This window comes from Rhinolophus sinicus, linkage group LG14, assembly GCF_036562045.2.
Source record: "Rhinolophus sinicus isolate RSC01 linkage group LG14, ASM3656204v1, whole genome shotgun sequence".
Lineage (NCBI taxonomy): Eukaryota > Metazoa > Chordata > Mammalia > Chiroptera > Rhinolophidae > Rhinolophus > Rhinolophus sinicus.
Genome location: NC_133763.1, coordinates 40617015 through 40642545, shown reverse-complemented (window position 1 = coordinate 40642545; position 25531 = coordinate 40617015). Strand labels below are relative to the sequence as shown.

Below are 25531 nucleotides of genomic sequence, written 5' to 3'. Positions count from 1 at the left end.
GGCACGGAGCCTCTTGGTAACCACCTACCCTCTCACACCCTATCTTCTCTCATCTCTATTTCTTGTGGTTTGGTCCCAAAGCAGTTCTGTGACTGTTTGCCACGTGACTCTCCAACTCCTGCTCAAATTCTCACCTTCTTCACACATTGTCGAGGTGTGTGAGTCTCATCTCTTCAACTTCATGGCAAGCTTGCAGAGGACAGGGATCTTCGTAACCTGTAATCCCACAGGGCCTCGAATATTACCAAACCACTGAACAAATTCTTTATTAGTTGACGGTTTTGTCATAGTAATGTTAATAATCAATATGCCTTTTCCATTAATAAATATATTTAACATTTTAAAGTTCTTGCTTTTTATAAGAGTAATTTCTGGTTTCGATAAATGGTAGCAGCCTCAATTTATGCCAAATTTATACTGAAATCCTGCTTCCTTTATACTGAACTTCTGCACATGGAGTTTAGTATAAAACAGAGACGTTATATGCAAAGGATGGAATGTCGATTAAAAAAACTATTTTCAGGCTGGCCCGGTGGCTCAGGCAGTTGGAGCTCCATGCTCCTAATGCCGAAGGCTGCCGGTTCGATTCCCACATGGCTAGTGAGCTCTCAACCACAAGGTTGCCAGTTCAATTCCTTGACTCCTGTAAGGGATGGTGTGCGCCCCCTGCAACTAGCTAGCAATGCAACTGGACCTGGAGCGGAGCTGTGCCCTAAACAACTAAGATTGAAAGGACAACAGCTTGACTTGGAAAAAATCCTGGAAGTACACACTGTTCCCCAATGAAATCCTGTTCCCCTTAAAAAAAAAAAAATATTATTTACAAAAAAACACACCTGTTTTCTTTCTTTTATATATAATCATAATAGAATTTGAAGAGGCAATGCTTATGAAGCCTGTCAGATTCCCTTTCAGATTTCCTCTGTTGTTCCCAAATACTGCTTTGTGGAAGTGTCACCTCCATCTTCATATGCTTCTAAAACACATTAATTCAACAGCAAACTTGACTATTACCAGATATAATTTAAAATGTGCTACAGGAACTTATATTCACCAAGCTGGCTCAGCATTCCGTTTATGTTATCTTGAATGTTTGTATTATGGTACAGGTTTCTTGTACCCGAGAATGAAAAGTCCCAATTCTCTAGCACCTATCCCATACATGGGATACTTAATACCATGGGAGATGTCTTGCACTTTAATCCTGGATGTTGAGATCTCTCTCTCTCTCTCTGTCTCTGTCTCTGTCTCTGTCTCTCTCTCTGTCTCTCTCTCTCTCTCTGTCTCTCTCTCTCTCTCTCTCTCTCACTACCAATAGGATAATTCATCTATTTCAATGGAAGAATTGAAGTAAAGCAAGATAATCCAAATTAACTGGAGATCCATCATTGTTCAGGCTAGATAAATTTCATTCCCAGTGTTAGAAAATGACTGGCACATAATAGGCACTCAATTAATTTGTTGGCGATATATGACTAAAAATAAATTTTAATATGCTTATTAAATGCCCCCTAGAAGAAAAGCTTTATTCCTGTTGATTCCAGGATATGGTGATGGGTCGGTCATCATTTATTTTGTGCTACCATGATGAGGCCTCTAGGTTTTCCCGATGTATTTCTCACTTATGACAACAATAGCAGTACTAGTAAAATTAGCATTTGTGTAATGCTTTTCATAATTTAATAAATAAAATGTAATAAGATGAACATGTATGTATTTTCATTTTATCTTCAGAACAAATCCGAATGATAGAATAGGTACCAACAAGTGGTGATTCTTCTTCCTTCTCTCACTCCTGGACCAGCCCTTCTGTAGCAGGAATGACAGATATAATTCTTTTGTTGGTGAGGAGACTAAGAATAGAAAGATACTTTATGTGCCAAACGCTACACATCAAGTTTGTAACAAAGACCCAAATTACATGTAGTCTGACATTTTTTCCACTTTAAATCTACTATGGATTTAACTACTTTACATTTTATTCAATAATTTCCTTGAAATGTCACAGAAATTCAGTGATGGATTTATATTTAAAATTACTATACAGTCAATATTGAATGAAATAAATGTTGTGCAATAAAGAAGTGCAATATATAACAGATAAGAAAATACTATTTTTCAGAGCCAAGCATTATCTTATTTTTATTGGTATTTTGAAAGTATTTATTTTTTTTCTAGATTAAAGACTGTGTGATTTAGAATATAAGGAATATGATTTGGATGTGATTTATAAATCTTTTTTGTTTTCACTGCTTTTCTGGATCCTTAGGAATAGGTGAAGATGTCCCTTCTGAGCCTGTTTTTTTTTTTTTTTTAAACTTCATGTTTGAAAGACCTGTTTGGTTTTCATTTGCTTGCCCTTTCAAATAGCCATCAGTGTAATTAGTATGCAATGGTGTTGTGGGAACAAATTGTGAAAAAAAAAGGTAAGGATCTAAAATAGTTTACAGAAAGATTGTATGAATAAAATCTTTTGGATTTATCTATGCGCTATTTGGTGGATTTAATTTCACAGTATAGGATATTTTAAAAACAAATATTTAGGTTTTTGTTCTCGAATTTTTCATGTTAACAAAAGGAAGGGGAGAAAAATAACAAAAACCATCACTTAATGAGACCCTTAAAAATTGTATCTTACAGGGAAGTCTAAACTTGAGATTTAAAATGATTGATCTTGTTTTGATTTTTGGCTAAGACTTTACTTGATTGAAATAATGCTTTTTCAGAACAGGAGACTTCAGAAGTCCTTGAGACTTGACAAAATCAACCTGGGCACACTACTCTGACATTCCTGAATGTTTAGTTGGTAATTCTAAGAGCATGTGAAACATTCCTAAGTTAGATCCATTTTCCAGCTAGCTCGGTGCTCTGCACTGCATGTTGGGGACTGTGTAGGAAATTGCGTCTCATTTCAAACAACTTTAGGACTCTTTTGAGCTCTAGGATTTGTGTATTTGTCTTATCTATCTTCACTCCTCATGGAGAAATGATCTATATAAGTTAATATAAGTTAAGGTAACTTAACTTTTATTTGTTTTAGAAATTTCCTCTCAATCACGAGGACCATCTGCTATTGGAAGATTGGGCACAAATGTTTGCCTGATCTATAGATGTTTTCCATATGTTTGGAATGATTAATTTTCACATTTGAAAGATATTTGACTCGCCAAGGCTTGGTGTCTGACCTTAGCAGAGATGGTGGTTGTTTAAGTGATGATATGCAGATGGAATAGGTCCTAAAAGGTGCCACTCACAGAATTGCTTTTGCTGAGCAAGACTTCAGCATTATGTCCTTGGCTCATATCAAGAAGGGCTAGAAGGGGCAGGTATACAACTGTATTTATAAGGATGTTGTTGAAGACTTTGGCTATACATTACATAGTGTGTGTCCCTTTTATGAAAACCCAACAGAGCAATTTTTCTTAAACTTTGGTTCCGGGAAAATTCATGCAGTGATCTTAGAAGCAATTCTATTTTCCTCTTTGCTTTGGTTGCTAGGTAGTAGAGCACTGAATTTGTAACGTGTTTAACAATTAATCATTTATAGTTTGGGGTACATTTTCATACTAACTTTATTTGACTTCAATCTCCCTTTGACACTCCATTAAACTTTAGCACATTTGTCAAATGTGTGTTTAGGCTAGAAACTGAGGATGATGCCAGAGATACGCTGTAAACACAATATGACACAGCCCGGGCCTCATGGAGCTTATAATCTTCTGGGGGGAAACAAACATTAATCAAATGATCATACAAATAAATGTTAAAAGGGAAAGTGAAAGGACATTATATGACGCTATGAGACTCAGTAATGGTCCGGATTCCTCTTTTCCTGTATGTGTTATATCCTTTGTAGTAACAGAGATGCATACATACAGAGGTACCCAGACACATACACATATGCACATCTATAGTGCTTATAGTATATGTTTATACTTACATTTTCTAGTAAAAACTCTTCTTCCATATGATTCAATGGCTGATTATTTTTCCCTTACGTGAAGTACTGCAGTATATATTTGCCCAATACTTTATTATTGGACATTTCACTTATTTATAATTTTTCACTATTGTAAACAACAAAATCCTGTTTTAATTTTCATTTCTTTGAAAACCAAGGTTTTCTAGTAGGCTATGTATGAGCAAAAACAAAACAAAACAAATCAAACAACAATGACAACACATCCCCTCCCCCACACCAAGGAAGTTTTGACAGAATCCTGTTCAGTCAAGGATAAGGATAGATCTTTCTTATCAAGCAGGAAAAAAAACAGCATAGCTCAACTAGCTTTTCTTGGACCCACAACTGCCAGTCACTCTGCGTGGGGCAGCATCTTGCCTATTCCAGAAAATTCCATTCATGCTGCAGCACAATGCGTTCGTACTTGAGGCTAGACTTCCATTTTGAAGCATTAATAGTTGGTATGCTTCCATTTAAGGAAATACTTACAAATGATGAGCTCTGTTGTTTCTTAGACTGAATATAGCGTCACAAAAATCACATGGGTGTGGGAAGGGGAGAGCATAGCAATCAGTGTCTAGGAATGATTGTTTCCAAACAATATGTCTGCTGTAACCTTCCCATGTTCTGGGACATTCATATCTCTACATTTACTAATGAGGCTAAATAGTTTATTACAGACTTGTCAGCCAGGTGTTCTTCTTTATGAGGTTCTTGTTCATATCCTTTGCCAAGTTTTCCACGGGTCACGTTTATCATTGATTTGTAATGGCTCCTTTTTACATCAACAATGTTTTCACATATGTTGCAAACATTTAATTCAGTTTATCTTTTCTTTTTAATTGCTGTGTGATATTTTTAGCATAGTGATTTGGAGCACGGGCCTAGGGACACATCTTTGCCTCAGATCCTGTTCAGCGACTTGCTACCGGTGTAGTTTAGTCAAGTTGCTTAACCTCTTTAAAGCTTGTATGTATCATTATGGTTTTTCCTGTTGTTTTTTTCTTTTTTTTTTTTTTTTTGTCTTTGAACCGAGTGGATGTAAGAAATAAATTGAATAATGTATGGCCACTGTAGAAACATTAGAAAAAACAGATAACTCTAAAATTAAAAAAAATCATTTATAATGCTTCTACCTATTGTTCGCTGCTTCGCATTTGTATATTAACAAGCAGTTTTGTGTTATATTAATCACAGCTATGGATACAGTTTAGTATCAAGTTGCTCTCCTATATAATATAAATATCTTCCTTGGTTAATATATATGTTCACTTTATCATTTCTAATTGTTGTATAGTATTCCATGTATAGATGTACTATAATCTATTTCCGTATCTTTTAACTAAATTCCAATTTTTAATTATTAAAAATGTTATAATGAACCCTTCATGATTACTTATAATAAGCAGAATTTTATGTCAAAAGATTAGTGCATCTTTAAGTTTTGGATGTTGGTATAGCTTCATCCACACTATGTATTATCAGTTTTATCTTTTTTTTTTTGCCAGTTTGATGTGCAATATCTTATTTAAATTTGCATTTCCTTTGGTGCTAGTAACTTAAACATATTTCATGTTTTATTGTTTTTATTTTTTAATAAATTGCTCTGTTCATTTTTTTTCCTATAGGTTTTTTTAGGAGTGCTTATACATTGCAAGGACATTATTCTTTTATTGTACATATTAGATAGTTTCCTCCTTTCTCTTTTAGTTTTTTATTGTTTTTTGATTCAAGGAAAATCTGGGGTTTTAAAAAATTAAATAAATCCAGCCATCTTTATTTTTTTACTTTTAAAGATTATGTAAATAGTTACCAATATTTTCTTCAAGTAATTTTATGTTTTTTGCTTAAACCAAATTTCGGGTTTCTGTCTAAATTTTACATTTAAATATAGAATATAAGCTCCATGAGGGCAGCCATTTTATCCATCTGATTCCTTATTGGTGGCTGTACTCATGACATACCATAAGCATGTATTACATATTTATCAAATAAATAATATAAATCTTTAATTAGATCAACTTTATATTGTCATAAAATGAGTAATAGAAATGTAGCTTCCTTAACATTTTCAAAAAGCTGGAAACGTATTTTCTAAAATGTCTGTTATTTTCTCCTCTGTCTGGAACATTCTTTTTCTTTGGTCATCTTTAGATTTCAGCTCAAGTGTAGTCTCTGTAGGAAAGCTTTTTGTGATAATACATGGACAGGGTCACATTCCAAACTGTGTTCTCCTAACACTGTCTTTCTTTGTGGCCCTTGTCACACCTGTAGTTTCGCGGGTGTTTGTGGATTTATTTATTTATTTTCCCTATAGCACAGAACAGGCAGAGACAGTACTTGTTTTTCCTCATCATTGTATCCCACTGCCTCGCACATATTATTTAATAAGATTTTATTTTTTTGAGTTGACAAATTAATAAATGAGCAAACTGCCACAGACATCACATACCAATTTTTTGCAAATGCTTGGTCCCCTTCAAGACTTTTATCTTTTGTATTATTCATCTTTCTATCTGTTTTGTTGTCAGTCCCATACACATTTAACAATGATAACTTTAAAAAACATTTTAGTGGCGCTTAACTTATGATGGCTTCCCACATACTCCCTACAATAATTTGTCTTAGTTTTAATTTTTTCCCAACTATTCTTACACATTTTTATTCTTCCAGTTGAATTTTATAATCATTTGTCAAGTTAAAAAAAAAAGTGTGTGTGTGTGTGTGTGTGTGTGTGTGTGCACGCATATGTTGGTTTGGGGGAAGGGATTGTTTTAAATTTATAAATTAACTTGAGAAATTGTATATTTATAATAAAATATGCAAGCATGTTACTCAAGAATTTGGTTATGTAACTTTTATTTGGTTGAATATCTTTTATTTTCCTCAGTTAATTTTTCAGTTTTACTCATACAGAACCTGAACATTTCATGCTAGGATTTTTCTTAGACATTTTTGTGTAAGAAAGAGTTAACTGGGAAGGCTTGAATTTGCTCCTTTCTCTTTTAATTTTTTTATTGTTTTTTGATTTGAGGAAAATTGACTCTTTAAAAGAGTCTGCTTGCAGGGTTGGCCCTTGACTGGCTCTTGGGAACTTGGGTTTTGAAACGTTCCCTGTGATGCTAAGTGATAAAGTTATTTGGTGTGCCAAGGGAACTGAATTTCATTGTGCCAGCCTGCCTAGACTTTTTTTGTAAACTATGTGGTTTACGAAGAGCACCCACTTTCCTTCTGGGAGTTTTTAATGATGGTGACTGATCATGAAGGTAGCCTGCTTGTGTGACCAGTCTGGTTTTATATGGTCTTAAATGAGTAACCAGGTAAGTTAGCAGGTGCAGGTTAAGGGAGACATTTTAGGCAGAGTGAATGGACTACAACAGCACAGAATTATGGAAGAGAAGAATATGTTTGGGAAATGTGAGAAGGTCTGTATATCTATAGTGTATGTCTTAGGAGTACTTGGGAAAGAAGGGGTATGTGAGAGGTATCTAATGCTAGAGTCTGAAACCATTGTATGCCATTACTAGAAATTTTAATTTTATCCTACAGCCAGTAGGAACCAGCAGAGGGGAGGGAGTGACATAATTATTTTTGTTTTTTGAAGATAATTCTTGGAATGGTATGGAAGATGGCCTTAAATAGGGAGATGGAATAATTAAGAAGGTCATTGTAACGATTTAGTTGCGAGATATTGAGGGTTTGAATTAGTAGTGAGAAGAGAGAACAGAACCTGAATTTTTGAGGCGGTATTTTCAAGGGTGAATCAACAGAAATTGGTCATGATTTCAGGAAAGGAGAAATTGGACCTGAGAAAAAATGAATATGTGGACGGTATGAGGGAGAGGAAACAATTCATTGCAATTCTAAAGTTTCTAGATTGGAAGATGGAGTGAATGGCAATGGATTGAAATCAGAATTTGATTAGAGTCAGGTATGTTAAGGAAGGTGTGGACTTGGGTTTTGTATACATTTGAGATGCCTGAGGAGCCGCTGGCAGTACAGATACAGAGAATGGAGAAGATGCCCAGGCTGGGGTGGGGTAGTGGGGCGGGGGGCATGTGCTCCTGAGCTAGTGCCAGCCATAGAGCCAGATGAGAGTGGAGATAATCTCAGAAGAACATGGGAAGTTACAAGGAACCTGACGAACATCACCATACCTTGCCTTGTAAATAGTCGATTGACTGATTAATTGCATTGACGGTAGGCCCTATATCAGGGGTGTCCAAACTGCGGCCCGCAATCCATTTTTTATTGACCCGCAGCAAATTCCAAAAATATGTTTAGTTTACTTAAATAAACCAGGTGAGGCAATACGTACTTCACCTCGAGTGAGTGGCCCGGTTGTTTGTGTATTTTACCGCATATGGCCCTTGGTGAAAAACGTTGAAAAATGTTTGGACACCCCTGCCCTATGTAAAGCAAAAGAAATGGAAAAGTTCATTGAGAAATCTACAAAACTTCATCCATGTTCTCATAAGTACACTGCTATATATCAAAGCAGGTTACTAAAGTGGAATCCTTTCTGCATAACTGCATGGCCGAACCAGTGAGCTAACCTACATTCAATCCTCAGTTCTCATGTATAGAAAACCCAGCCCCATAAGTGGTCTTGCTATACCCACTCTTGCTTCACTACAAGGAATTCTTTACATAATAGCCATAAATTATTATTTTTTTTTGTCAACTGAATATGACATCAATCCCTGTATAAGATTTCACCTGTTTCCTTGGCGCCTGCCGACCTCTCTTACGTCATCTCTTGCATCTCCTCTGTTCATTCACTGGGCTTCAGCCAAAGGATCCTTCTTTCTGTTTGTACCTTAGGTCCTGTTTACATGGTAGGTACTTAATAAATTTGAAGTGAATGAATGACTCTGCCTTCTAGGTTTGTTGTGAGAGGTAAATGTGAAAAGTATATGAAGAGCCTAATAAGATACCTGGTGCATTAGAAGTGTGGAATAAATCCACTTTTGATCTTTTTTGTCTGTGTGTTACCCAGCCTATAATTTTGATATTTCTCTCTGTTCTTTTGCTCCTATCTCTACCTTTCTAACTCTTCCCATCCAGCCAACTTACTGTCTCTGGTTTTTGCATCCCCCACAGGCTAAAGACTATGTATGTGTGTTGGCATCTCTCTTCAGTTGGCTGTTGGCATGACTTCATCTAATTCCCTGGATTTTTTCATGTGTCCTCTTCTGAATAACCCCATTTCTTATGGTGCTTCAATAGTTATATATGGATTCAGTGCCAAGGATACTGAGCATATAACAATTTTTTTGTATGAAATTCTCAGGAGAAAGGGAATCCTCTAGGGATTTGGTCCCAAGGGACTCTCCACTCGTAAAGCTCTATCCTGATCACATCATTAATATGTGGATGTGGAATCAGCAATTCATAAATGATAGCCAGTACTTATGGCCACCAGCTGTGGGCCAGACAAAGGCCTAAGCACTGTACCTCACTTTATAAGTTTGATTGTATTAGTATTCCTGGTTTATACTTACTCCCTTGCCTGAGGTCACACTGCTAGTGATTTGCAAGTTAGTACTTGAGCCCAGGTGGAATTTCCGAATCCTGCCCTCAGCTATGCTTTTATATTCTACAGTGCCCCAGTAGCAGTGCCAGGATCATAGAGTAAACTTTCATTCTTTAGTATTTGATTTAAAAATTTAAAAATAATATGCAGTTATAGTATTAAAAATTACAACTGTTCCTTCCTACCATTCTACCCTACTATTTCAAGTCTCATTTCCCTTACGGCAACTACTGCTAACAGTATTTTCAGAATTTTTTTTTAATTGTAATACGTGCGTTTTTAGCCTCTTAATGTGACTCTCTGCTCAGCTTTTTGTCTTCTGAAAAGTCAGCTTATTCCTAGTTAGTCGGTAAAAGTATTAGCTACAAATGGTCCAAAGGCAACTCTGATGTATACAACTCAAGTTGTACATATATTTGTATATGTATATGTGAAAAGTATATGCAGTATACGAGATCTGACAATTACATTCACGAACTCATCCTAGAAAAAGTGCTACCTACCTCATTGCTGAATATCACTACTGTCACCTTCGAAGTTCTCCCCTTGGGAAGCTATGCACTGACTCCAGTGCCTAGTCCACCCTTCAAAGCAATTTTGGAACTTTTTCTGGAATAGCCATCAGAACTGTCCTCATATTACCCTTGATGTCCTGAATGTCATCAAAATGTCTGCCTTTCAATATTTCCTTTCTCATTGGGTAAAGAAAGAAGTGATTGGGGGCCAGATCAGGTGAGTAGGGAGGGTGTTCCAATACAGTTATTTGTTGACTGGCTAAAAACTCCCTCACAGACAGTGCTGTGTGAGCTGGTACATTGTCGTGATGCAAGAGCCATGAATTACTGGCGAAAAGTTCAGGTCATCTAACTTTTTCACGCAGCTTTTTCAGCACTTCCAAATAGTAAACTTGGTTAACTGTTTGTCCAGTTGGTACAAATTAATAATGAATAATCCCTCTGATATCAAAAAAGGTTAGCAACATTGTTGCAACAAGTTCGCAAACTTAATTGTCAGACCTCATACATATATATATATGTACAATTTGAGTTGACCTTAAGAGAAAGATGTTCCAACTATGTCCCCGGCAGGCTTCTAAAATCAATTAAATATTTACATGTTTGCGACCCATTTACATGATTTTCTGCCTGAAGGAGACCTTCTTACTCGTAAATTCTAAAACTCCAGGCTGATGAATTCTTCAGGTTCCCAGGACCGAAGCTGTTATTTGACAATTCATCTATGACTGTATCACCTTGGTGCTTACAGATAAATGAACGGCCCTTCCTGGCTAAGGAAATGGGGTTCAGTAATCTTTTCAGGCCCGGCTTTATTGACTCAGGAATCAAATGTTTTCTGAACAATGTGAAGAGAGTTTTGTTTCCAGATTCTTGTCTTTTCTGTACTCCTCCCTTCATGAAGAACTCTATAATTTTTAATCAGCAACACAGACAGACCTCTACAGAAATGGCTGTGCTTTTCAGCATGCATGGGAATGTTTTCCTAAAAAGTGAGGTCACCAGAAGCGCAGGGCAGAGAAATCCCAGATGGCACTCGTATTTGATTTCATTTTTAGCACGCTCATATTCAGCAGATGGATTGGAAGGCTGACCTCTCTGACACTTCTGCATCACTGCCTGCTGCTCCAATTGCCTTTGCAAATGTTTTTTCATAAGGCTTCTCCTGGTCCCTCAGAGATTGATGCCTCTTCGCCGCCCGTGGCATGCTTCATTAGGCCCAAGCTCTGTGTGGTTGAGTATCGCCGTATCCTAGAAAAGGGGAAATCCTAGCTTATCAGTAGCTCAAACTTTTCCTATCATCTCTCAAATTACTTGTAACGTCTCAGAGAGCATCGTCTTAGCTTTCTAGGTGTACCCCTGATATGTAACTGTTTTTAACTTACCCTTTTCTAATTTTTATGCTTTCTTCTGTGACATGGATAAATTATGAATAATATAACGAATCCTCTAGAAATGGCTGACCGTACCTTCTGCACACAAAAATCCCTACTAGACACAAAAATCTAATGACTTTGAGGTGAATTGCCTTGCACGGTGGCTCCAGTGGCGAAAAGCACAGACCTGGGTTGGCGTTCTGGACCCTGCCATTTCCTTTACTTTAGAGTTAGCCTCAGTTTCCTAGTTTGTGAAGTAGTGACCTTCTTAGTACCTTGAACTTAGGATTGGTGTGAGGGTTAAACGAGATAATGAATAACAGGTGTTTGTCACAGTATCCACACCAAAGACATGCACCTTGAATGTCAGTTTGCAGTACGCTTAAATTTTATTTTTTTTTTGGTATCTGTGTATAACACAAATACAATATAAAACATAAATAATAAAATCTAGTTTTTATTTGGATTGCAGGGAAAGTGAATTGTTTGTTAGGGAGGAATTGTTTTAATGATCAGATTGAGGCTTTGTTTGAAAACTTTTCATAAAATTATATTATTCACTTTGGTAACTCCTTACAGCATCCATATAAATATCTATTTAGGGATGGACTCTGTGGAAATGCAGCACCCTCTTCCCCTCCCTGCCGCCCTCTCCAGCTAGTTTATATGTCAGTGATGTCTACGGGAAAGAAATGATCATGCAGCGTGACTATCCAGTGGGTTTCGTGTTTTTCCTGGCAGGTTGACCTACGTGGCCATCCTGTAAAGCTCCCTGGGTACGCTCAATCCTGAGGAGGATCAGATTGCTTAAATCCTTACGTGTTGCTGGCTCTGCCGCAACCAGATTTTAGTGCATATTTTAATGCAAAGCACACTTCGGGCTTTTAGAAAACATTGCCCACTTAATCTCCTTTTTGCTTGAATCAGGTTTCTACCCAATGGTATGGTGATGAATTTAGGTTTTAGATGACTAGACTGCTCCTTTGTTGTGAAGCTTTCCTTAGGAAGTTCCTTTCCCCCTTTTTATAGCTCGAACATAAGGCCAGACTACGCGGAGTCCAATTTCCACGAGTTCAAGATGCACACCTTCACCCGGGTGACGTCCTGCAAAGTCTGCCAGATGCTCCTGAGGTAAGCTTGTCTTTCATTGTGAGGGAGCTGGTATAACTGCTAAGCGTTTCAGACCTTTCTAATATCCCGGCCAAAATGTTCTGAAGTGGGGATAGTGCCTTAACAGTGTGAGCCCACAGAGCTTTCCTTGACCTTGTACCTGGAGGGGACAGTTCCCCCAGTACCCCCAGAGAGGTCCTCTCCCTCTGCTGAGAGGACTTGGCATAGCACTGTGTTCCCTTGTTCTCCTTTCTCACACTAATGATTTCATAAAGGCAGAATTCAGCACCTTTTAACGTATCACTCTCTAATTTTACCTTGCAGAGGAACATTTTATCAAGGCTATTTATGTTTCAAGTGTGGCGCGAGAGCACACAAAGAATGTCTGGGAAGAGTAGACAATTGTGGGAGAGCTAATTCTGCTGGTAAGTCGTGTTTATTGTTGTGACTCTGTCTTTAATAGGACATAAAACTTGCTAAACATAATTAAGGCCTAATTTATTGTTACCATGTATTTATTGGAACATATCTCCTTTCAAAATGATCATTTAGAAGCATAGTTAGAAAATTGTTTGAAATTCATGTGACTTTTCTACATACCTGGCAGGCAGAGGGCTTCAAGAGGGGCTCAGAAGGTTTCACGTCACCCATTTCCCTCACTCAAACCCCTACATCTCACTAACACTGTGCAAATACAGACAAATGGAGTAACAAAAACAAAACAGAGAAAAATTATTCTTCATTTCTATCTTTAGTTCGTAAATTTCTCCCTTAGTCTCTTAAATATTCGGCTCACAAATACTAATGTTGCCAGAAGTAAACATCACACAGACTAATTCATGAATTAATGAATTGAATACATTGTCACTTTCCAGCATTCAACAAAGAGCATATATTCTTTGGGTATCGTGTAAATATTTCCCCTTGGTTTTTAAAAATAATGCTCCATGATTGTTACATGAGCCGGTTTCTAAGCCTGTCGGCAATTATGCATTCAGTAGCCTTTTGCCTCTCTCTGCTCCTCTTGGGCTCTCTTCCTTCTCTTTCTTTTCTGGCCTCTTTATTCTTTCTCTTTCTTCTTCTTTCTCTTTGTCCTTTTCCCTCGAGTTTCTCTGTGTTTTATCAATAAGACCTTTCAAAATCAGTAAAACTTTTTGAACAGAAGAAAGGGATCTTTAACAGCTCGAGTTCAAAAGGTAGCCATGTCAACCTTTGATTTTCCCAAAGGAAAAGGTGGACATTGAATTATTTTGGAGAATATGAAGAACAGTGAACCAGAGAATAATAGCCCGTTTGAGAGTTGACTTCAGAAAATAGGCAATTGTAGAAAAGGTGTGAATCCTATTAGAGGACTCAGATCAGAGTACACTCCCCTCACTTTGCTCCTTCCATAGACGTTTTTCAAGCTCCCCCCCCCCACCCCCACCCAGGCCTTTCTCTATACTAGGGATGGGCAGCTGCAAGGAAAAAGATCCCGGCGTTAGTTGAGCATCTGTACTGTGCCTGCCCTGCCTGGACCGCTGCTGGGTCCTTCCTGCATGAACTCATTCAGTCCTCAGAACAGCCCTTTCCATTTTTCTGATGGGGGTAAGAGTGCTTATGTGACTTGCTCAAGGAGACACTATTATCACCCATTAATATTGCTGAAGGCCAGAAACAGCCTACAAAATTGTAAAATGTAAAAGAAATATTATATAGTATCATTGTTATTCTTCGTATACCGAATACAATCGATCATTTAAAGTTTTGTTGTTTCACTTTTGTGTGCCCCATCCTTTAATGTCTTTGAGAACTCCTAACATGTTATGTGCGCATGGTCGGCTAATGTCATTTTATAAACTTCACTGTCCTGTTTTATGAGAGAGTTTCAGTCTGTGAGGAGTATAAAGTTTTCCCATAGTGGGCATGGTTCTTCCATTCCAAAGGGAATAGTGTAGGAGAATCAAGCAGAGATGGTTGAAAATCTCACTCTGCTATGTGTTGGCTACATGAGCTTGGGAAGTTACTTAAACATTCTGAGCTTTCATTTATTCGTGTGTAAAATGGAAATTAGAGGATTCTTGTGAGGATCAAGTGATATAATGTTGATGCTTTAGCACAGAGCCTGGGCACAATAAGAACTCAGTATTTGAATCCAAGGTCTTATAATGAGAGTCAGTTCTTTATGAGAAGGATGGGCTTAATCTGTGTTTTTGTTGTCGTTTTTGTAATGTGGAGCAGATGTGGATAGGACAATTTGTGAGCCACAGACTTTGAAGTGATATGTAAAAGTGACACTAACTTCTATGTAAAAAAAATAAAAAGTCAGCAGGAAACGGTTGGGAATTCTGCCTAGCCAAGTACAAGAGTGGTATATTCCCAGCGTCTGTTCCTAGGTCGTTGTTTCAATGTACTCTGTCCTTTAATGGGTAGCTGTGTGCAGAGAGACAGCATGAGAGGGCAGTAAAGCCAACCAGCTCTGGAATCTCGTCTGGTTTGAATCTGGCTCCACAACGTACTTGCAGGGTGACTTTGGACCCATTTACTTCACCTGTGTAAGTCTTAGTTTCCTTCCTTCTAAAGTAGAGATAATAATAGCACCCAGCCTTTAAAAAAAATTTTTTTTTTTAAATAAATACATATAAAGTGCCAGGTAGCGTTCTAAGTACGTTACCACTCTTAACTCATTTCGTCCTGTAAAAGCTCTGTGAAGTTGGTATTGTTGCTTTTCTTATCTTACAGATAAGAAACTGAAGCACAGAGAAATAAGTAACTTGTCTAAGTTGCCTGATCAATAGAGTGAAGATTCAAATCCAGGCGGTCCAGCTCCTGAGTTTGTTCTTAACCCCTGGGCTGTGCTTTCAGGCTGTGAATGAGCTGGGGTGATGTGTTCAATGCACAGGAGTACCTGACCATAGGAAAATCAGGTGCTGGCTTTTCTCTGGGAAACGGAGAGTTTTTCTAATAGTTTTTTTGTGTTGTTGTTTTTGTCTTGTTTTTAAGCAACAACACTGTTGAATTTAGCTAAATTAGTAACTACCAACTGCGTTTAGATTTAAATGTTTTGAAGTGTGAGAAATTCAGGCACCCCTGGGGATCAGTGCCTGTCTCCAAGCATGAAGATTTAGACAGCTTCAGTTTTAGGACCTTTTATTTTAAGATGAGGAAACTGAGTCATAAAAATAGGAGAATAAAATAAAATGAGAATGAGGCTGTTGGTACCCTGCATGTTATAGATAATGCTTGCTTTTGCAGATATCATTCATTAAAAGGTAGCATCATTCTCTAAACTTTGTTATGTAATTCATTTTAAAGCAGGAAAAAGGTTTTTAAAACCTCTGGCTAATTTTGTTTCTTGGAATTTTAAACAGAATTCCCTTGCTGTCTTGATTCTCCCTCTGCCTTTTGTCGTCACGTTGACCCCCATTCTTCTGTTTGTGCATCTGCGTCCTTACTCTCATCCTCTCTCTCTTTCTGTCCTCTCCTGCTCAAGGTTTGAAGAGACCTATGGCACTGGATGCTTATCATCAGTTATCAGGTGGTAGGAGGTGGTAAGAACCCGCCCAGGAGTCTTTCCTTTTTGGCCTTCAGATTAGCATTTGCTGGGGAGCCCTTACAAATATAGGGGCCTTATCGTCAGAGTAAAGAGGAATCTCTATCGGCAGCCTTCTTTCCCACATGCCCAGATAGGTACCTTCTAAATGTTGGCAGTTAGGACAAACTCACTTCTTCCTGCACTGGTGTAGGTAGTAACCACGGGTAGAGTGTGAGTTTGAGTTTGGTGGGGCAGATGTGAGTGTGGTCAGGTAGGTAGTGTTTTGAGGTCATGGGCAAGTTAGACTTCATGGGCCATGTCCCAGTCCTCAGAGAATCTCAACGTTGGTTCAGTTTTATACAGTCCTTTGTTGCGGCATCCAAGAACTGGATGCAGCAGTTCAGTGATGCAGTTTTCCATGACTCGTATGGTATTTGGGGAAATGTGGGATGCAGGAGGAAGGACAAGATGTTTCAGGGGCTGCATCCGTACTTTACTTGAATGGGGCCTTTGTATGGAGGAGAGTATGATATTGTTTTAGGAGAACTTGACTTTGGGGGAAATCCCCCAACAGCCAAATTTAAAGCAAGTGAACAGTATTGATTTAAGGCAAACTCAAGTGCTTATGTAATCCATCTCCCCCATAAAATTAAATCATAGGTGATTTCACATGACTGACCCCAATTTTATAGAACTTTATAACTCCAGTGCTTAGCACTAACTATACAGTCTAACTATATTCTCAAGAGACAAAAAGAGATTCTGATTGGCTCAGTGTGAGTTGGGTTCAGTTGTCCAGAATGTGGTGGCTAGTAGGAATGGTTAAGTTGTCAATGCTGGATAGAAGTGGAAGGCAATTCCAAAGAAATGGAGCATTTTCACTTAGCATTGGACATGTTTGTAGATAAGATAGTGGTCAGTTGGAGAAGAGGCACTAGTTGTTCAAAATGACACAGTAACCCAGAGGCTAAATGAAGGCTAAAGAATTTTCCACTCTACCTTGTAATTACCAAATTCACGGGTCATCACATTTCAGGCCTTACCTTACTCGACCTTTCTCTATCACTTGACACTGTTAACCATTCTCCTTGACACTCTCCTTCACATTCCACCATATTCCTGATGTCATCCTTTGGAAATCTGATTTATTTCTCTGGCATTAGCTATAGCCTACACCCCAGGTAGATAAAGCTCCATTTCCATGTAAACTTTTCTCCTGAACTTTAAGTTGAAAATTTCCATCTTCTGCTCACATATCCTTGCCCAGGTTTCCTGTAGTGACTCCAGATTTCACGTATCTCCTCCTATTTCTTTCCTGAAAGGTCCACCATCCATACACTCAGCCAAAACTGAGTGTCAGTCTTGACTTACCCCCTTCCCTCATCTTCATTCACTTACCTATTCTTAGTTCTCCTCCTAAGTCTCTCTGGAATTCTTATATAGTTTTGTTATAGATTAAAAAACAAAAACAAAAACAGAACTCATTGTTTTTTGTTTGGACAACTACAAACGTTTCTTAATTTTCTGCTGTTAATCTTACTCCTTTATACATGATCTTTATTAAAATTAAGTCTGATGTATCACTCTTCTGCTTACTATACCTTCCATTCCTCACATGGTAATGTCCTGACTTCAATTAGACTATGAGCCTCTCATTGATGAGAACCATGCTTACTTGATGTCCTGACCTCTGGGAAGCCATGGTAGGTGGGTGAGGGACAGGATAGACCGACAAAGAGATGACACCGATTAATGAGTAGAACTGTAGTGCACTATGGTTTCTGGGCCCTGAAGATCACAATAATCTTAGAACCAGAAAAAAGAGGCGATGGGAGATGGTTCAAATTTTGGTTCTACCATTATGGAGACTGGAGCTTGACTGGATATATTGTAAGTGGAATAGAGACCTTATATGAATCCCTGGCTGGTACTTTTAGAATAAAAGGTAGAAAACTGGATAGACCTTTTGTGTTTCTTTCTAGCATTTATGCAAGGAAAGACTCATGCCCTGAGTATTGATCACAGGCCTTTCGCAAGGACACCTAGGTTAGGTCAATAAGTAGCAAGAAAGTGAACTGGCTCGCAGAACACCTGCTGACAAAAATACCACTATTTCAGCAATCTACTCCCTGATCCAGTCAATCCCGTTTTAAGAATTCTTGCTTGGCTCTTACTGTTTCCTTTCCTTGAAATACACTCGCTTCTGTGCCTGCTCTTCCAAGATTCTACTTTTCCTTTACTTCTCTAAACTTTTTGCCAATCATTTCATCTCACTTTGACCACCCCAGTGGTGGCCTGATTTAAATTGTTCTCTAATTTTTGTGCAGGTTTTATGTATTTGCCAAGGTTAGACTGTGTTATGGTAATGAGAAATCCCCAAATCTCAGTGGCTTTAACAAATCAAAGTTTATTTCTCTCACACACAGTGCTGTGGTTTCTGTGGCCCTTCAGGGTAGCTCCCTTCTAAGTAATGGCTTGGGGATCCAAACTGGTTCCATCTTGTGACTCTGCCATTTCAACACATGCCCTCCAGGGTTGCTGCTCTGAAGAGCCATGGACGAGGAGTGAGCACTGCCATTTTGTTTTGTCACAGACCATTGGTTAAAACCGGTCATTAGCCTCAATTTCAGTTCGAGGGAAGCTGGGCATTGTAGTGGAACACATGGACTGTTTAGTGAGAACTGCTGTCTCTGACACTTTTTCTCCTCTGGTGGATTATATGCTCCTTCACTACAGGGAATGTGTTTCTCATTTGTACCCACTGCGTAGTAGCCTGTCCAAAGTCAGGGTGCATCATATCAAGTTGTCAATCCTTTTTCCCCTGAATAGGAATATTTCACCCCTAGAGCAATCCTTAATAGTGTTGAATGTGGCTAAATAAGCATTTGAAATAGCTCTTATGCTCTTCTTTTAGTGGAAGTTAAGCCTTCTTTGGATGTTGTCTTCGCTGGGTTCAAAAACCTTATATTTCATGCTCTATAGTCCTGAAATTTATCTAGTCTTCATTCATCTTTGAAATCATAATTACTTGGCGAAAATGTAGTGCATTTCTGAATGAAGGAAGTAATTGATTCATATTAATATTTGATGATGACAGATGATTAACTGAAGTACATATGAAGTATGAAAAAAAGTATTTTAATTATTTTTTTATCTTTATAAGACAAACTATGCAACTTGCAAACAAATTTGAAGGTTGGGTGGTTAGTTTGTCTTAATATATGAAAATTAGCATGGATATAAAGAGCAGGCAGTTCTACTCTTTCACTGAACTTGAGTCGACTCCTTTACATTCACCATGGCAACCTCAGTGATCAACACGTACGCAGACTCTGAAGTGTGCTGCCCAAACTTCCCAGCCTTAATAATGAATAGGTATGAACTCCATTATATGAGATTCTCTGAACAAGTCACTGCAAAGCTGATGCAATTCCAGAGTGGCATTTCTTTCTCTCCGTATGCCGCTGTGAAGGTCTAATCCTAGACTGCAACTTTTGGGGACATCTGTGTTTTTCCCCTCCTACAATATGTGGATAAAAACCCTTTTGTCTCCTTCTGACCCTGACATTGATCAATGTAGCTTGCTTTGCATCCTCTCAGTTTAAACAAAGAAAGTAACGTTGGAAGCCAAATATTGCTGGAGCAGACGATTTGGTTTAATGCATCTTCCTCTGTAGTGGGAATGCAAGCCTCAGCGGCTCTAATATTTAACCGAAGCAGATCTCCATTTGCTTATCTGTTTAATCGCTCTTTTATCTAGGCCAGCTGCTGCTCCCGCTACTGCAGTAGCCACTTCTAATGGGAAAGAAGTAGCCTTGATATCCTAATTGTTTAAACCTCTGCAAGTTTGCTACCTAGAACCTGCACCGTAAATTGTCACCTGAGAGGGCTCTTTTATAAATAATAGTATTGCAGTATTTTAACGTGAGATAAGCAATTAGGATAACATTTTATTTCAGACTTCTATCACCAGGTATTTTATCACATTACTTTTATATTAACTGAGGCTTGACCATTGATCACATAACCAAAAATGACTGGTTCTACTTAATATTACTTAAAACCTTTTACATCAATTAGTCCACTTTTTTTTTTAAACTTATCAAGACAATTTTATACTCAAGATTAATTAGTATTCCTTCCACTTAACTATTTGGGTCAGTTTAATGACATATTAAAAATTGTTACAGTGAACTGGAAACTGTTTTATGGTTGGATTCCTGTTAGAGCTCCCCAAAAGAGACCAAAGCCTCTTTCCAAGTATTATTTACAGTTTTTCCACCCCCCAAAAATATTGCTGTAGATCTGAATGGTGAACATAGCATTTGTGCACCTTCCCAAACTGGATCAGTCTAAATGCCTTTTAGTTTTAATGGTTCCCAAGCTGGCATGTGAGCCTTGATGACAAGGCACTCTACTAGAAATGCCTTTTCTGTGGCCCCTTGTGAGACAAAAGGTCTTACTGGAGATGGATTTATTTAGTCTTAAGAAACAGAACTTCAGGTAAGAGACAAAGCAAATTGTGTAATAATGTATGCTCTGAGAGCCACTTGTATTGGAAAAAAACAAATAAAATGAGACTGGAGTTTTTATGTAAACAAATGAATTATATGATATGAGTCTAAAGCCTCAGTGAAAAGCACTTCTCTTACACAAACATGCACATTGAACCCTGTGCTGGCATCGAAGATGGCGTTCTGCAAAGGCTCCGAGCGTCTTCGTCACACCGGTTCTCTGAATCACATTAAACCAGTCGAGACATGAAAGAAGCACAAGGTATAAACCCCTTGAGGGCCCGTGAGTCACCATGTAGAAAGGTTCTTGAAAGGGTAAGAACATTTTATAGTTGGATCAATAGGGGCCTGCAAAGTAAGTGGCAGGGTAAAGACAAGTTGAGGATTAAAAACTTTTGGAAACTTGAAGAATTGAATTATTATCCTAAGGCACTTCCCAGGAGAAAAAGACCGAGAGAGACACTTTTTCTCAGATCTCAACCAGCAACCTTTCCAGCTGATCAGAATTCAGCCAAAGTAGATTGGGCGATCATCAGCCCTTAGTGTCTTAGTCCCGATGCAAAGCTATGACACGGAGTTGTTTGTTTGTTTTTTTCAGAGATTTAAGCACCCGCCATTGCAGTTTTGGGTACATATCAAAAAGTGAAGGATGGTGTTGCAGACTTGAAAACTAGAGCCACTTTCCCGTGGCATACTTTATCGAAAGAGGTTCTTATTCTATTTTCCCAGCCAGAATGAACTTTTACTTCGAGAATGTATGAAACAGCACTGCAGTTAGGTTTCCCTCTTTCTCATCCCTGTCATTTTTAACATAGGTTAACAAGCTGTTGCATCGATACGGTTATCAGAAGTTCAATTATGTCTGTGAAGAAGTCAATTAGCTCAAGGGTATGACCCCCAGAGCAGCTGCAAAAGTATATGTACAGAAGCCTGGCTAAGAATTTCTGAACTCAGAACAGATTCTAAGAGTTATTCCCAGTCTATTGGCTTTTGTCCTAGCCTCAGAAAATTTACAGAGCCCGACCATGAAATATGATGAAACAAAAACTCTGACTTTCAAGAGCTATTACTCTGTGCTCTACCCAGCATGAGCCAATCTGAGCGTGAATGGCCTTAGGCCAACTCCATGGGCACCGAGTGCAGGGGGAGGGTAGATGTGGTGGCTAAGAGGACAGGGAGTGGTGACAAGGAAAGGGTAAACCCCATTAAGGACTCCTGCCCTTGGAGCTGGAGTTGCATCCACCCCAAAACCCCTCTTCTATTTTTCCTATTTGGGTCACACAGAGGAGGCTTTGTGTAGAGCAGTTCTTAGTACATCCAATCAGATTTATGAGGAAAGCTGGTTTGCTTGATGAGACACCAAAGAAAGAAAGCAGGAGACAGCAAGAAGCAGGAAAAATGAAAGAGGGAGCGTTGAGGAAGGTGGTCAGCAAAGTCTAATTTGGTCCTTCCTTTCTGCCAGTCTCATTCACGCCTTGCTTGGACCTCACACTCTGTTCTGTGATAGATGCTCTCACCCATGCAGGCAGCTGGGCCAGCTTGCACTTGAACCCTGTGCGACAAAATCTGAAGAGCTGTAGATGAGGGTCTTCTGGACCTAGATGTGTTTTCTGGGTAAAGAGGTGCAAGTGTCTGCATAGGTATAACCACCTTAGGTACCATTATTTCCTCTTCCTGGGGAGTTCCCAGATGACCCTCATGGAGCAGGTGTGACATCTACTGCCACATGGCTTATCATAGGTTTTATGCAAAACAAACAAACAAAATAAACATTTAAAGCACATTTTAAAAGACCTACTTCCCAAAGGCATAAAAACACATCTATGCAGGATCAGGAAATAAAATGATACTTTTGAATCGAAACTAAGGTACATACTCATATATGAACACTGAACTCAAAAGATCTGAGGTTTTTCCATTTTAGAGGTCACCTAGAAATAGCAAGACTTTCCTCAGTCTCCTTGGATTGCTAACTTAGACTCCCCTCCTCTTTGGTGCTCCCTGCAATATACAATACCCAGGCTTTTTCTCTAACTCACTACCGTGTTTCCCCGAAAATAAGACCTAGCCTGACCATCAACTCTAATGCATCTTTTGGAGCAAAAATTAATATAAGAAACGGTCTTATTTTAATATAAGACTGAGTTTTATATAATATAATATAATACAATACAATATAATATAATATAATACTGGGTCTTATATTAATTTTTGCTCCAAAAGACGTGTTAGAGCTGATGGTCTGGCTAGGTCTTATTTTCCAGGAAACATGGTAGTTGGAGAAGAAAGTAGTTTAGGGCTATTCTGGCACATAGATCTTTTTGGTCCAACCAGTGAAACAGGTATTATACTTGCTCTGTTAGGAACCAAGTTCACCTAACCTGGGTTCTAAGTCTGGGCACAGTAGCCAACCAAATGGTACCTTTCTAACCTCTCTCCCCAAACCAGTTCTCTTAGGCAGTCTTTCTTCTGAAACAATTGCATATTTCTAGAGCGGAGGAAAGAAGTGAAATAGCTTTCTGTCTAGTTATACTTCTTTGGAAAGGCCAACTTCAGACCGAACAAGATTCCTTCATAGAAGACAATAATCTATGAAAGCTAGGGTGATGGGTTTGAAATCGACAAAGGAATGCAGACTTAGCTCTTCTCCAGAAAGGTGTCTTTTTACCCATGAATCTTCTATTTCCATTAACTAGAAATATTCCTTAAAAACAAAACAACAAAACCTCCTGTTCCATGCCCCAGGCAGTCTTTCTGTGTAAATCAGTCTGTGGCAGCCAGTCAGATATTCTGACAAACATTTTCCCCTTCAACTCTGGCTGAGGAGGCTTCTTGGAACCTCTGCAAGAGGTTCATTTAGGTCAACAGAGCTTACATTTCGGCCTGCCCTCTCCCTCCTGATTTTTCCCTCTGTTTTTTTATTTTTTATTTTTCTTCTCAGATCCCCCTTTAAAGGATCATTTTGGATGGGAAAAGTATAGGCGTGGGCTCGAAATGATGAGGTGTTTTCCTCCACAGTCTAGAGAAGTTGTAACATGTACAGGTGCTCCTGGGTATGGGGAAAGCAAGCAAAAATACCATCCGCCTGTTCTTCCATGTGTTGTGTGTGCCTCTACTTTGCAGATCCACCCTTTGCCACATTACTCACCTGAAGACCCCAGGGCCCCTTTTAACTCTGTCATTATCAGGAACTGAAATGTCATGGAAATTATTGTTTCTATTTATAGACAGGTAAACTAAGGCTGAAAGGAAAGTTCATATTGGAGTCGAATCCTGTCAGTTTTTAATTTCCATCTTTAAATCAAAATGTATTTCCCCCCAAATTAAAAATAAGACGTATAGCCACTCAATGGGGGGAAAAATACATGCAGTATTGTACTGTATTAAATTTGCAATTGTTATAAATCGTCAATGTAATATCTTTGGGACTTGGTGTGTTTAGATTCTTAAAACCAAGTATGTTGAAACGTTCCCACCTAGCTTTCTCTTATGTACATGAATTTAGTGCAAGCCACTGTTTCGAGGTGCTTTATGTGGTTGGATTGACACTGCTTAATAAACAATTGAAAAAATTAAGCATAACCTAGAAGTTGTTTAGAACTATGAGTCACTTTCCTGACAAGCCAATAAGGCAAGAGATCCAGAGTTGCAAAACGATTGCTAGCCCAGCCTGAGGGACCCTGGAACTCTATTACAGGTAGTAGTTAGGAGAGCACAGCAGTTGTGTTTTACTGCGCTGCAGAGAACAGGCTAAGGCTGCTAACCAAACAAAAGAACTTGACTCTGACGATGCCAACTTTTACATTTGTTTCAGAACCAGGGACGCTCAAACCACCAGAGGTAAGATTAACATTTACACATTGTTATATAACTTTTGCATTTCAAATTGTTTGCTAACTTCAGCAGGCTTGAGCTTTTAGAATGTTAAATGTGCCTCTTAAAATGGAGAGAAATAGAGACCATGAGCAACCAACTGCTTGTGAATGAAATGCACAGGTTTAATCAGGAATTTTTAGTCACCCGCTGAAGGTCTTCAGTAGAGGAAAATCGTGAGTATTTAATCTAAGCCTGAGTGTAAATGGAACTTTCAGAATCTTCCTTATTCAGGTAAATTTTAAATAACAATTGTAGCACCAATGTGGGGATATATTTCCCTGAGACAGAATTCCACAAATCCCTGAGGTTTTTAAAACAATGCATCTGAAGATATTTCCTTGGAATGAATAGCCTTGATCCTGTTAGTACAGAAAGAAGTTGCTAGACCTGTGCCCTGTCATGGAATGGTGTGTTGCTGCTCAGCATTTGCTGGTACTGAAAAGTTCTGACATGGCTCATCTAAGGATGTGATTTCATGTTTCTGGTAGTTTTCCATCTGAACACACATATAATTTGTATCATGTCTTACTGACCAAATCGAGATCTGATAACATGTCCTTTTAGTTTCACACAGAGTCTAAGGTCGAATGGCTTAGGAGTATGTGATCCCTGTCACCGCTTAAAATAAAGCTATTTTTTAAAAAAATATGAAAGAATGAAAAATATGGCCAATTCCAGACAACCATTGCCTTGTCCTTCAACCAAAAAGAACAAATTTTTTATCTTACTTCCAAAAAAAGAATGTCAGCAAAGAAAATTAAAATGTAAAATATGTATGATTCGTTATGTGAACCAAATTCTCAGTGATCTGAGAACATCAGAATAAAAGAATGACAAAAACATTCTATGCCAAGTTATTTTAACACATAACAATTATATCTCATTAAGAGTGGTGCAATATTAGTATGTGTTTAATAGGCTGGCGCTTATATTGTTGGTAAAAATAATTTAAAAAGTAAAGCAAGATGTCAAATAAGTAATTTTTTCCTATTCTTTCGCATAAGCACATAATTTTTTCATATAGGATATCAAGAGTGTGACGTGAGGAAATTTATGTGCACACCTCTTCGTGTATCAGTTGACTGTATTTTAGAATCTAGACTCTAGATCAAGGAATGCATAACAAGAG

The 25531-nt window shown here is 38.3% G+C and overlaps 1 protein-coding gene across 2 annotated transcripts in view; it reads left to right on the top strand.

Annotated features, from left to right (window-relative positions):
- The window catches only part of VAV3 (vav guanine nucleotide exchange factor 3), a 329840-nt gene that overhangs the window by 200658 nt on the left and 103651 nt on the right, over positions 1–25531 (top strand). For both annotated transcript variants that reach the window (XM_019746514.2, XM_019746513.2), the window contains exons 16-18: positions 12418–12519; positions 12823–12923; positions 24341–24366. In XM_019746514.2, coding sequence (XP_019602073.2) covers positions 12418–12519; positions 12823–12923; positions 24341–24366 — 229 coding nt within the window. The remainder of the gene's footprint in view (positions 1–12417; positions 12520–12822; positions 12924–24340; positions 24367–25531) is intronic.